Source organism: Puma concolor, chromosome D3, assembly GCF_028749965.1.
Source record: "Puma concolor isolate L17-30 chromosome D3, mPumCon1.1.hap2, whole genome shotgun sequence".
NCBI lineage: Eukaryota > Metazoa > Chordata > Mammalia > Carnivora > Felidae > Puma > Puma concolor.
The window spans coordinates 774,454-787,495 of NC_141678.1; the positions used below are offsets into that span (position 1 = coordinate 774,454).

Below are 13,042 nucleotides of genomic sequence, written 5' to 3' on the forward strand. Positions count from 1 at the left end.
CGCAAGTCTGCATGTAAATGCCCATCGGCAGGCCTGGGTCCTGCTTACAGCCTAGCGGGAGCAGCCGGCAATGCTCAGGGAAAGAGGCAAGATGGTGCACACAGGGTGGGCAGGAAGGGCAAACGGGGCGGGGAGATAGATGGGTGTCCTCCTCCGAGTGGCTGTCAGGGAAGCCCCTGCAATCAGGGGCCTCTGAGCAGAGATGCGGGGGACCAAGCTGAGGGGAACCCTGGGGAAGAGCTCTTCTCGGGCAGCTAACAGCCAGTACTAAGGTCCTGAGGCAGGAACAACCTGGCAGGGCCTTGAGGGAGCAAGAGGAAGTGGTTCCAGGTTTTAGCGGGGGAGAGGGGGACGGGGGGTGGGTGAGCAAGGAGCCCGGCTGGGAGCTGCTGGGACAAGCCAGGTGGTATGGCGGCCAAAGGGAGTGGGTGGTGACGGGACTGTTCCATCAGAGGTGACAGGTGGCAGTGGTGGCAGGAGCGTGGACCTCCGTGGGGCGAGGCTGGCCAGGGGCCTGCGTGGGGCCCTGCCATCACTCTTGTCCACCAGGGGCTTGCTGCCGAGGCCCAGAGAGGCCTGCGTGGAAGCAGGAGGGGGAGGGGATGACAGCGCACACAGGCCTGCGTGGAGTCCCGGCTGAGTCATTTCCTCGGGACCCTGGACAGGCCCCAGCCTCCTGGAGGCAGACATGTGCCAAGTCGGGTACTCCTCGCAGTCTGAGCACGAACCCTCGGGGCCCCCGGAGGTGTGTTCTGCCCTTGTGCCTCCTACAGCGGAGGGACCCGGGTGGCCGGACACCTTACCGCTGGTGGAGTCAGTGGGGGTGCAGAGAGCAGGCGGGGACCACGTGGCACTGTGGGGCCAGTTCAGGCACTGGCAGGAGAGCGGGGAGATGCGCTGTCCGAGGGGGAGCCCCGGGGTCTGGCCATCCGGCCGCTGCTGAGGTCTCAACAAGGCCCCTGCTCCTCTGCCCGGCCTGCCCAGCACAGCCCCAGGCCCCAGGCCCCAGGAGAAACCGGTCTTCCTATAAAATGTGGTCTTCGTTTCAAACATCGCCCCCCAGGCCGCCTCGGGCACTGAGTTATTCTTGAGAGCCCCCACCCCACCCCCTCCAGTCTGGAGGTACAAGCGGCCTGAGAACCCAGGGCAGGTCTGGGTTTAGGAAGGAAGGCAGCTGCGACATGAAAGGTCTGACAAGGGGGGAAGCCTAGAAGGAAACAGAGCGGCAGGTGACGGAGAGGCAGGGAGGCGGCGGCCAGACCTAATCCGACGTAACCCCCTCAGGGCTCACCCGGAGAACAACAAGCAGCATCACACCGGCAGCTGTCGTCACAGGCAGCTCCAGGCAGCTCCAGGATAGGAGTCATGGGAGTTCCTGGAGGGGGCACCGGGAGCCACATCAGCCCCGTGCAGGTGACAGCCACCACCCCCCCCCAGCCCCCCAGGCCACGTCCTGGGGGTAAGTGGCTGCTGAGGCTGCAGATAAAAAGGCGTGGGGCCCGTGACAGGGAGACCAAGGACAGGGCCCTGGCCAGGGCGGGGGGGGGGGGAGGAAGGTCTCAGGGAGGGGGACAGGCTGGCCGGGCCTGAGTGCCCTCTCCTCCCTCCCTGGTCGTCCTGGCCATGTTGGGAGTGTGGCCTAGCACGGGAGAACCCCTGGGGGAGAACTGGCAGACCCCGCTGGGGGCGGGGGTGGCGTCCGGCGTTGGGAGAGAAAGGCCCACAAATCTCACCGACGGGCTGACAGAGGCTGAAATCAGACCCCGCTCAAACAGCGAGCTCTGCCTCCTTACCGACCGGGAGCTACCAGTCCAGTGCCAACAGCCACGGGGGAGTCCAGACGGTGCCAGCGACACGGCGTTTCAAAGAACTGAGACAACCCCCTCGGAAGGCCATGGAGGGCCTGCCAGCACCGGGAGAACGGCCTCCGGGACGCTGCCTGGAGCCACAAGGCTGTGAAGGCACCCGGCCTGGGCACAGGGGGCCTGGGCCGTCCGCTGTCCGAACACCGTGGCCGTGGCAGCCCTGTGGCTCGTGCTGTTCAGGAGGTGGACGCGAGGGACGGGGCAGCCCGCCGCATGGCTGGACAGTGGCCCCATACGATACGCCCACCCAGAGCCTCAGAATGTGACCACGGTGGCATCAGGGTCTCTGCAGGGGTGATTAACATAAGGGTATCGAGATGAAATCTGGATCGGGGCGGCCCTAAATCCAAGGACTCTGTCCCTCCGAGAGGCGAGACAAGGAGAAGCCACGTGACGACGGAGGCAGAGACGGGAGGGTGGAGCGGAGACCCCCGAGGCCGGAGGAGGCAGGAGGGACCCTCCCCTGGAGCCCCGAGGGCGCACATGCCCTGCCCACACCTGGATTCTGGACTTCTGGCCCCAGACCCGTGGGAGAGGGGCTGTTCACTGTCCCCCCACCCCCTCCGCTCCTGCACTGGTCACTGCCCTTGTCACCAGACGGCAGGGAGGCCTGGCTCTTCAGGCCTTCCCCTCTGGGGTTAGGGGGCTACAGGCCCCGGGGGGGGGGGTAGTGCTGGGGGACCCCCAAGGGGCAGAGGACTGTGGTGGGGCCAGGGTGGGCGTGGGAGCTCCGACCACCCGAGGCCCCAGCAGGCGTGGGGCTTGACCCCCCCGCTAACCCGTGCCTCCTCTACCCCTTGGTCTGCAAGCTCTCACTGCCTCTTCCAGTGCCCGGCTGGCTGACTTGCGCCCAGCCCACACCTGGCTCGGAAAGACCCTGGGGTTCCCACCGTGCCCCCACCTGAACTGGAGGTGAGCACCACCCACCCTAAAGCCTTCACCAGGCCTGTGAGGTCAGTGGGGCAGGTGGGGTGTGGAGGGACTATGATCCCTCTGGGCACAGCGGAGAGCAGACCCACAGGGGCAGCGGCCAAACAGACAGATGGCCCCTCTCTCGGCCCCCCACCCCAGGCAGGCCCGGTATGACCCCCGGGATGGGGGGACGTGGGGGGTGCCCCAGGCCCCACACCTCCACGTCCTGCTTAGCTAGTTCTGGAAGGGACAGAGGGACACACAGCCCCCACCATCTGGGCCTGTCACTCCACTGAGTTGGAAGGGGACAGGTTCCAGGCCGGCTCTGCACGCAAGCTGCGTGACCTCGGTACCTCTGCTCTCTGCTGAACGCCATGGGTCCCGGGGTCAGTGCTCGCCCCCGCTTTCTGTCCCCGGAGAGCGGCTCCACATCTGCTGTGTCCTGCCGGCTCCAGCCGGGACCGTGTGTGCACCCACGGAGGGGCCCGGCGGGGCTGTGGGGGCGCGCTCCCTAGCGCTGGGGCCAGGCTGGCCCCGGTGGGGCGGCCCAGGGCGGCTGTCCCAGACCAGCGGGGCCCTGAGGCATCATCTGGCTGCAGGGGAAACCCGTCCTCTTCCCCAGCCTGTTCCCCCCTGGACCCTGTGTCACTCAGGCTCCTGTGAGGTGAGTGTTCGTCACTTGCAACCCAAGGCATCCTGGTCTCCCTCACCTCCCTCACCCTGCCCTGCCTGCTTCTTCTGGGCCCCTGGTCGTAAAAGCACTATCCACCCTGTGCTATGGCCCGAGACCTGGGCATCGTACCCCAGTAGTAGTAGGAGAACGGCGGTCTCTATGACACCCGTGTCCTAATCCTCGGAGCCTGTGAACATGTCGGTCACCCTACACGGCCACGGGGCTTTACACACTGGGTTAAGGAGGATGCAAGCCTGGAGGACCCTGGCGAACCCAACCTGGTCACAAGGGTCCTTACAAGAGGGAGGAGGAGGAGGAGGAGGAGGAGGAGCGTCAGATCCGAGAAGACGTGACAACAGAGGTGGAGACCTGATGTGAAGAACCGGCGGGGAGGCCACATGGCTGGAAAGGAATCGTGTGCTCCCTGGAGCCTCCAGAAGGAGCCGCCTAGGCTGACGCTTCCCTTCTGGCCTCGTGAAACCCATTTCACACTCGCTACCTCCACAACTATAAAGCTTGGGCTGTTTGAAGCCACTGAGTTTGTGACAAGTTGTCACAGCAGGTGCTAAGGTGACCCCCACCGCTGCAGCCAGAGCCCAGGCCACACCACCTCTGCCAGGACACCATGGCCTGACCATCCCGGGGTGGCCTCCAGTCCTGGTGGATCCTCACTCTGGGGGACCCGGGGCATATCACTGAGGCTTTCTGTCCCTCAGATGCCCTGCTCAGAACGGGTAACAGAGGGTTATCTGGGGCCAGGTGAGCTGATGGTCCTTGCTGGGACCTACATGCCACACCCAGTGCCTGCCTGGACCCTCAGTAAGCAAACGGCCCAAGACCCTGCCTTGGACAGACCCAGGAAAGACACTGTGGGCACAGCTCAGAGTAGGGGTTGGCTTCACTGCCCCCGCCCCCACCGCCACAGCATTCCCAGCACCCACATGGGGTGCAGGGGAGCACAGGCTCCCTGCACCGTCATCCCCACGGCAGCTGGCTGGGAGGCAGGACGGCAGGTGAGGGGGACAGGAGGGCCTCCTACGGACTCCTGGGCAGGTGTTCCCGGGAGCGGGTCCAGGAGAGCCACGTGGGGAAGCAGGGAGCTCCGAGGGCCAGGAGGCTTCCTGCAGGAGGGGCTGCAGGTGCTAATTCGGGAGGGGGCTGGCCTGGGGGGCAAGTACAAGCGCCCCGCCCCCACCAGAGGGGGGTGATCCCAGGACACAAGCGGGTGCTGCTCTGAGCACGGGCCCTCCTCCTCCCAGGATCCTTTGGGTTACGGGCCGGAGGGCAGGGGCTCCGCTATTTGGTCCACGGCGCCTTCTCCTTGCAGTTCACGGGGGCCCGGGAGGTGGACTCTGTGAGCCTCATTGCAGAGATAAAGCAGAGGTTCAGAGAGGACCCCAGTCAGGCACAGAGAAGCCTGGTCCAGAGCGTGTGCTCCCTGCAGACAGCACAGAAGGAGCGAGGCTGACCCAGGGGCACAGATGCCCGCTTGGCTCATTTGGGGCAGCCCCCAACGTGCTGTGTACGGGCCAGATGCTCGCACCTATGCCTGGAACGCTCGCCTTCACCCACCCCAGACCACCAGCACCCACTTAGCAGAGAAGAAGTGAAGCCCAGAGGGTGCGGGCCGGCCGTACAGGTGCCGGTGGCCACAGACGACCCCTGCCCCCACCGGCTGGCCAGCTGCTCAGGGGCAGGCAGAGCCTGGCGCTGAGGGTGTGTCCTCACAGGGGATCTGGCAGGCCAGACAGACAGCCTGCCTACGAGGGAGCGCGCGGCCGCGGCCACCTGGGGGGGCCGCTTGGGCAGACGGCAGCCAGTCCAGGCCCAGGAGGCTGCCTGGTGAGCCCCACGCAATTTTTCACCCCATACTTTTCCAATAAAAAAGCGGTTAGACACCACCCACAGCCTTGCGGAGGGGCCATCTGGCAGCCCAGGATGCCTTCCCTGCCAGCAGCCGGCGCCCGCAGTAGGGCCGGGATGGGGTGCTCAGGGGCAGAGCCTGGCCTGTCAGGAGGGGTGGGGGTGGCCACCCGCAGGGGGAGGCGACGGTGGGGGGCGGGGTGACCACCCGCAGGGGGAGGCGACGGGGAGGGGTGGGGGTGGCCACCCGCAGGGGAGGCGACGGGGAGGCCTTCCTCCAGGGATGCTGTTGGGTGGACACAGAGCCCAAGGCCAGGGGTGAAGCGGAGGATGGGTTGACAGCAGCCCAGGGGACCAGTGAGGGAGGGGTGGCGGGGCCGACAGAAGGCGCGGGTGCATCTGACCTCAGACCCCGGCAGGTCTAGGAGGAGCAAACAGGCTGGCAGAGAGGGAGCCTGGCCCGCTCGCTGCCCCGTCCGGGGGGTGACCTCCCTGGGTGCTGCCCACCGGCCATGCTTTCCCGGGCCCAGCGCGCGCATCCTGCCAGCGCGGACAGATCCAGGGCCCGAGCCGCACACCGTTGCCCTCCTTCCCAGGCTGCACGTGCAGCTGCCCCCACCCCCCCAGCCCCAGAGCCGCGTCGGCATCTTCTGCCCGCCACACAGCAAGCAGAGTGACAAGTGGAGCCCGTTGGGACGCTGTGTGGTACACTAGTGCCCCGGGGCTGAGCGAGTGTCTGGGAGGCACCCCGCGGCCAGGCCCCAGGTGGATGGCTCTGTCTCTCACTCCCGTGCTCTTACAGTCCTATAAGATCAGGGCTCTGCCCTTCCAGATATACCGTGGGGACACCTGACCTTCCTCCCCTGACCAGCTCCTCCTGGAAGGGGCGAATGACCTCACCCTGCCGTGCGCCTGGAGACAGGTCGGGGCTGCAGAGGGCAGAGGCCCTTCTCTGGCTCGTCTGGCAGGCGAGCTGGATGGGGGGGTGGGGGGGGTGGGGGAGGAGCTGAGTGTGTGGGTGAGCTGGACCAGGGGTGGGGGGGGGGGAGGAGCATGCACCACACCCTCTGAGCTGCACCTGCCTCTTGACGGGCTGGGAGGAAGTTACCCATCACCCAGAAACCCAGCCTGGGTCAGCAAAGGAAGGCAGAAGGAAGTCGGGTCTCTCTTGCTATCCGAACTCACTACTCACCCCCCTAAACTCCAGAACCAAGCGGTTTTGAGTAAGGGGGTGTCCTTGCCGTGGGGGAAACTAAGGGGTCTGCGCCGCAGGCAACACCCACCGGGCACGGTATCCCCGTGCAGCCCGGAGGGACAGGGACCTCTTGGGACAGTGGTTCCCTCTCAGCTTCCCACTATGATCTACACAACGGGCCCCCGTGAACTCACGCGCTCTCCCTCCCTCTCCCCCTCTGCTCCAGCCCCACCGGACATTCTGCACCAACATTCCCCGCCTCACCACGCAGGAGGCGATCAGTGCGGTGGGAGGCGAGCTGCGGGAGACGTGGCGCCGCGGCCTTCACGGGCAACGGGTCGCTGTGAGGGGGAAAGCCGTATGTGAAGTCTGGCCAGGCCGACAGACAGCAGCCTGCTGAGCACAGACAGCCCACGGCAGCCTGAGGGCCCAGCCTGCACTTTCAGGTGAGAGAGACCAAGTCCTCTATCAAATCACTGTTAACTCCCGTTTCCACTACGGCAGCCACACGCGGGCCCTAACCAACGTGGGCCGTGTGGCTGAGCTGGCACGTGCACCTTGAGCGCCAGGACTGAGGGCTGGGAGGCTCCGGTGTGCGGGCGGTATGGGTCTCTGCGTCGGATGAGGGCAGACTTGGGAGGGGACCAAAGGGCCTGTGCTCCGTCCAGATGCGAGGCAGTGAGGGTGGGGGGAGGCGGGGCTGGACCTCTGCAGCACAGGTACAGTGGCCCAGCCGGTGCCGACCGGGCACGGCCCACCCCAGGGGCAGAGAGGCAGAGATGCAGACACGCATCGGCAGTGGATGGCGAACCATTCCTTGGGGAGCCCTCGCTCCAGGCAGCCTCTCTGGGAAGCAATCCTGCAGCTTTAGGGCCCCGTCCGGGCCCTCACCCGCCCAGCCCGTGCAGAACCAGGGTCAGCTGCGTGGAGTCTCAGCCCTGGCTTGGGCCTCCCTCCCAAGCTGCGCGGGGACGCGGCCTACTGTCACAGACGATCCAGACACTCATGGGAGCGGCGAACCCGGGTGACCAGGGACCAACCTGAGCCCTTTCCCAGGCCCTCCAGCCGAGGGCTTGCTGAAACACGGTGGCTCACTCACTCTGAGTTAACTGACTCAGAGCTTGCCGTGGCCCGAGACAGGTGTCTCTATGACCCTGACGCGTGCGGGGATGCTGGGGCGGGAGACGGGGGAGGCGGGGGGAGGGGGGGGGGAGGGGACGGCCCTGCTTTCTCCTCTGGCCCCAGCCTCCCTGAAGCTGGGGACAAGGGGAGGCATGGCCCGCCACCTGACCTGCGATGGAGCCAGAGGCCGTCACACGCCGGGGCGGGATGTGTGGTCACATCACCCGTGCAGACCACGGCCATGGCTGGGGCCCAGCACGCAGCGGTGGGGGAGGCTGGCCCTGCCCATGGCCACCATCCCCCTTCCTTCCCAGGACCCGCAGCTTCGGGCCCCAGTCACAGCCCGAGGCGGGTCTGGGCCAAGTGACCACACCTCACACGGCAGAGACATGGGCCCCAACACAGACGCCAGCCAGCCCCTCCAGGCAGGGGGCCCTGGAACCCAGACTCTGGCCGTCCTAACACCCTCTAGGGCAGCAGTTTACAAGGGGATCCGCAGGAAGACAAGAACCATCAGCTCTGAGCCCTGCCCTGCTCCCGTCCGCGGTGCACCCCACTGCCCGCCCCGCACCTGCTCTCCCCCGCTCCCCGGCCGGGACCGGCCTGTGGGCTCCCTGCCAGATGTGAGTGCGGAGGAGGCCAAAGCTCCGGCCGCCTGCTACCCTCGGCCGTGGCCTGCCACCCGCTCCAGGACACCGACGGCCACGTCAGCAGTGACCTCTCGTTCCTGGGGCGCGGCCTCCACCTCTTGTAGCAGGGCTGGACTCACAAGCAGAGAACAGGCAGGACCGGGCACGACCAAGGGGCCAGGCCGAGCTCTGGAGGCCCCTAGGGGGCCAGGGTCGGCCCTGTGCTGCCGGAGGGAAGGAGGCAGCGGTTCTAGGAGGCGGGGTACGAACCGCAGCAGCGTCAGGGCTTGGACAGATGGAAGGAACCAGCGTGGGGTAGCGGTTCGGTTTCTTCTGTGGAAACAGGCCAGGGGCCCTAATGGCGGCGGCCGGCGGCCTCTGGAACCCCCTCGAGCAGGCCCTGGCCTCAGAGAGAGCTGCCTGCAGGGTGTTTTTAGATCAAGGACAGGCCGAGGGCGACGTGGTGGCCCAGGCGCATAATCTAACTCACTCAGGAGATCTCGGAACGACTGTTCCCGTGGACGCACGCCCGTCCCACGGCCCATGACAGCCACGGAAGTGCCTCAGGGGACCCCGACGGCGATGGCGTTCTTTCCCAGCTGCCCGGCCTCCGGCCACCTTCCCCCAACCATCCAGACCGCAGGGACAAGCCCACGTGGGACCTCCAGGCTGACTTGCCTCGGATGGCATGCCCTGGGACTCGGCCCTCACCCGTCCGCACCATTCCTCTCTCCACCCCCGCCCCCACCGCCGTGGGGACTCCTGCCCCTTGCTGTCCCCCTCCCAGGCTCCAAGGCTGGTCACCTGGACCCCCAGGGGTCCTCTGCAGGCCTGTCCTGCCAGGCGGCTTTCCAGTCCTTTGCACACTTGCTGACGTATTTGTCTCCCGAGAGGGGCCGTCTGGCTGTCCCCCCGGGACAGGCGGGGACACACCAGGTAAGCGGGAACCAAGGTCACACAGCACACAGACGTCCCGTGGGACGTTACCCCGTGTCATACAACTTGCCTCAGAGCCGGTGTTCAGGGGGCCCTTCGGCCCACCTCCCGAAAAGAGCGCTTGATCGCACCGTCCCCGTGGCCTGGACGTCCGTCCCCCTTACCCGCTCAGCCCCTTGCTGCATGCAGCCTGGTGCACGGCCATCACCTGCAGCCTCATCACCAGCTACGACTCTTCCCAGGTGGGCCGTTCACGTGTCCGAGAGGACTATGCACCCGGCCCGCCTGGGGTCCAGGCGTGTGACCCTTACCCTCCCTCTGCCTCGGTGTCCCCGGGTATCCGTCAGGGAGGCTCGGTGCCCTCCCCCTCTCCCTGGGCTGGGGGAGAGGCCCACAGCGAGTGCAGGAGCCTGGGCCGGTGGGGGCCGGACAGCATCTCTGCCCATAAGGCACCCAGCTGCTGAGCTCAGGGCTCTGGGCGGCCTCTTTCCCTGCTCCCCACAAAACACCCCAGGGCCGGTAGATGACCAGGACCGAGGGCCCTAAGGAGGCCTGCGCTGTGGTTTCTCCAGCTGCATAAATCCTGAGTTAATGGGAATTTCACTGTTCCTGAAAAGGAGGGTAATTATGAGGTGCTAGCACACTGCTATTAACGGAAGTCTCTATTTTCTGGTGACGTTTACAGCCCCCAGCCTGGAAAGCTGCCCTCCCACCCTGCTCTGCCCCTGGCGGTCTCCATCCCAGGGAGCCCTGGTGGAGCCGGGGCCTGGATCTGTGTCCTATGCACCCCTGTGGGTGGAGGTCTCAGGGGGAGGTGGGGGGGGCTTACCTTGTCGTCCCCTTCACTCTCGCTGTCACACTGCGGGGAGAGAGACAGAGGAGAGTCAGAGCCCCGCAGCACCCCTAGGCAGGGCGGGGGGGGGGGCTTGTGGGAGAGGGGGCCTCGGTCAAGGGCTCTGTGGGGCCGGCCAGGCAGACCCTGGGGCCCAGAGTGAGCCGTGAAGCCCCCGGCCACACCTGGAGCAGCATCACCCCCGTCCTGGGACAGAGCTGCTACCCTGAGACCCCCTCAGGCCTCCTCCCACATGCTGGTCTCCAGGCGGGAAGAGCTTGGTCTCCTGGGTGGCGGGCACAGGCCACACCCCACACGCTTCACGAGGCCCACGGATAGGGGTGGGGGCCCGGGGAAGGGATCGGGGATGTCCTCTGGGCAAGGACACGGGAGCCTGGCCCGGCTTGAAGGGGCGGCAGGGAGGGCGAGGGGCTAGCGAGCCCGGACCCCTGGGACAGACAAGGGGGTCAGGACAGGCTGTGGCCACAGCACCGCCTGCGGGAGAGCCGCCACAGACTGGGCATAAACCACTCCACGTGTCAGCTTGGCTGCTTTAAAGGAAGGCTGGCAATCACGCGAACAAATCTTTGTTTTCCGTTTTCAGTACGCAGAGCTTTAAAAAGAAAGACTGCTCCTCTAGAAACCACAGCAATGCCCCCCTGCAAGAACGTAAAGAAAAATAATCCCTTTCCAGCAACTGCAATTACGACACGTCCCGTCAGATGAATTATCCCGCTGAAGAGAAATCTCCGGGGGCCACGCAGGAGGGTGGGAGGGAGTCAGGGGTACGCACTGCTCACGCGGTGCCCTCCACTTGGTTAGTGCAGGGAGGGGGCCGGGGTGAGGGCAGGGGTGCGCTCCACGACAAAGCTCACAGAGTTGCGCACGTGTGCCACTCGCTGTAGCCTAAAGTGACCCTGGGGGCTGGGCACGTTGGGGGGGGTCTTCTGAGGCCACGAGCTTCCCACCCTCAGCCCCACGGACCCCCCTCCCCCCCCGCAGGGCCTGGACAGAGGCCCCCCGACCCCCGGCATCGGGGGAAGGTCCTTTCACAGAAGGCACCGGTGGGCCCACAGTGTGCTGGCCACATGGCCACTAGAGGCCAGGGCAATCCTGCGTGGCCGGGTCCGGGGGTGGGGAGAGGGGAGAGGGGCTGAAACTCAGGAGGCATATGGGAAGGCGAGGAGGGGCTGGAACATTCCAGAACACGTGGAGTGTCACTGTGCAGTCCCAGTGAGCTGGCACTGAACTCTGCTGTGGGAGCCCCGGCCTAGAGACAGGGAAGGCCAGGGTCTCTGTGCTGGCAGAGAAGGGGTGGGGGCCAGAGGGTCGTGGCCTGTGGGAGGGGGCCCTGGAAGGGGGCCCGTGCACAGCTGGCGCAGAACAGCCAAGCTGCTGGCAGAGCTGTGGGAGGCCCCCCGCCGGGCCTCTTCCTGCTCCGTTAGTGGCACCAAGCCCTTGGGCTGGACACCGCGGTCCCTTCACCCTGCCGGGAGGGCTGGGCCTCGTGTGTGGCCAGACCGCGTTGGGGCGCCCGGAACCCCCCAGGCCGGGCCGCCTCACACCTCTCCCCACGGCTTTTGGTGTCGCGATGAGAGCTTAATGGCCCGACAATCAAGGCGGGGTGAGGGTGCGTTGCGGCGAGTGCACGGATCCTATAATTAACCAAACAGCACACCCCTGTCAGCCAGCACAGGCCACGTCGTAAATGAATTCGCGTTATTAAGTCCTACTGAATTAATGTTTAACTGCAATAGAGTCGGAACTGAATGAGGCAATTAATCAGGGCAAGGAGGGAAAAAGAGCCACATCTGTCTTACAGGGGCCGCTTGAGCGAGGTGACCTTCACAGGGTTGGGCCGGGTGGCCCCGGCGTGGGTGGGGGTCCAGGCGGGGAGTCCACGGAGCACAGGACAGATTCCAGGCCCCGAGGAGACGTGCTGGCTATGGCTGGGAGGCCACAAGACGGGCTCCGGAGCAGACGCCCGCTGGGACGCTGTACCACCACCTATGCTGTGCAGGCCTGGGCAAGTCCCTTGACCTCTCTGTGCCTCAGTCTGTGCTTCTGCAAAACACAGACAACGGCGCACCTACAGGGCTGTTGCGCAGGTTCCGTGAGTGAATCCGTGCAGAGCACTAGAACAGTGCTGGGTACGAAGCCAGCATGACATACGGCACGATGGTATCTTTATCACCATCACCACCATCGTCGCATCGTCACCACCAGCATCTTTGCCATCGCTATCATCGGCCTCAGCCTCTTCCCTCACATCACCTGAACAGCCCTTGGAGGCGTCTAGCCCCCCAGAGGGTCTGGGCACAGACACCTCTTACCTGACAGTGCCCTGCTCCCCTACAAGCACCTGCTCAGGAGGTCTGGAGAACTTGGCCTCCATCACCAGGCCTTTCTTCCAGAAACCTGGGCAGCCACTTGCTTGGGTGGGGCTGCTTGTCACCCTCCAGAATCGGGAGACGCAAATCAACACGGTCATTCGACAGCAACAGAAATGTGCCTTTTTCTCATCTCAGTGCGAACGTAATTACCGCCTCACGGCGGAGCTTAGGGGAAGGCCGCTGGCCTTCCATTTCTCAAACAAAGGCATGAAAGATTCATGGGCGGGGAAACTTGACGCTGAGCCCCCGGCTCCCATCAGCTGCTCCAGCACCTGGGCCTGGCCCAGAGGTGCCCACGGGGAGTGGAGAGGAGAGAGGCGGGGAGCCGGGGCAGGGTCTCTCCTGCTCACATGGGGCCCAGAGGCTGTCCTGGGCCCTGTCCTGGATGAGGATGCTGAAAGTCTTCCCCGTTCCAGCTTCCCACTCAGTGCCCCACTCTATCCTGCGAAGCAGGAGGCGTGTGGTGTGGTCCATAGGCTGGGGTACCGCCTCTGGAGGTCCAGCTTGCAGAGCTGCCCGGGGGCAAAGGAGAACCTTACTTCTCACCAGTCTGGCACTCACTCCGGAAGGGCACTGTTGCTCGCAAAGGCCCAAGCAGCTGCAAACCAGAAAAATCAGCAGG

General features: G+C 65.5%; 1 protein-coding gene across 10 annotated transcripts in view; it reads right to left on the bottom strand.

The window, feature by feature from the left end:
* FBRSL1 (fibrosin like 1) overlaps window positions 1-13,042 on the bottom strand; it is a 79,433-nt gene that overhangs the window by 21,499 nt on the left and 44,892 nt on the right. For 9 of the 10 annotated variants that reach the window (XR_015242139.1, XM_086681372.1, XM_086681370.1 and 6 more), the window contains exon 5: window positions 10,025-10,054. The exons of the other annotated variant lie outside the window; for it this stretch is intronic. Coding sequence is in view for 8 of the 9 variants with exons in the window: in XM_086681372.1 (XP_086537498.1) it covers window positions 10,025-10,054 (30 nt within the window). In the remaining variant the exon portion in view is untranslated. The remainder of the gene's footprint in view (window positions 1-10,024; window positions 10,055-13,042) is intronic. 10 annotated transcript variants of the gene reach the window in all.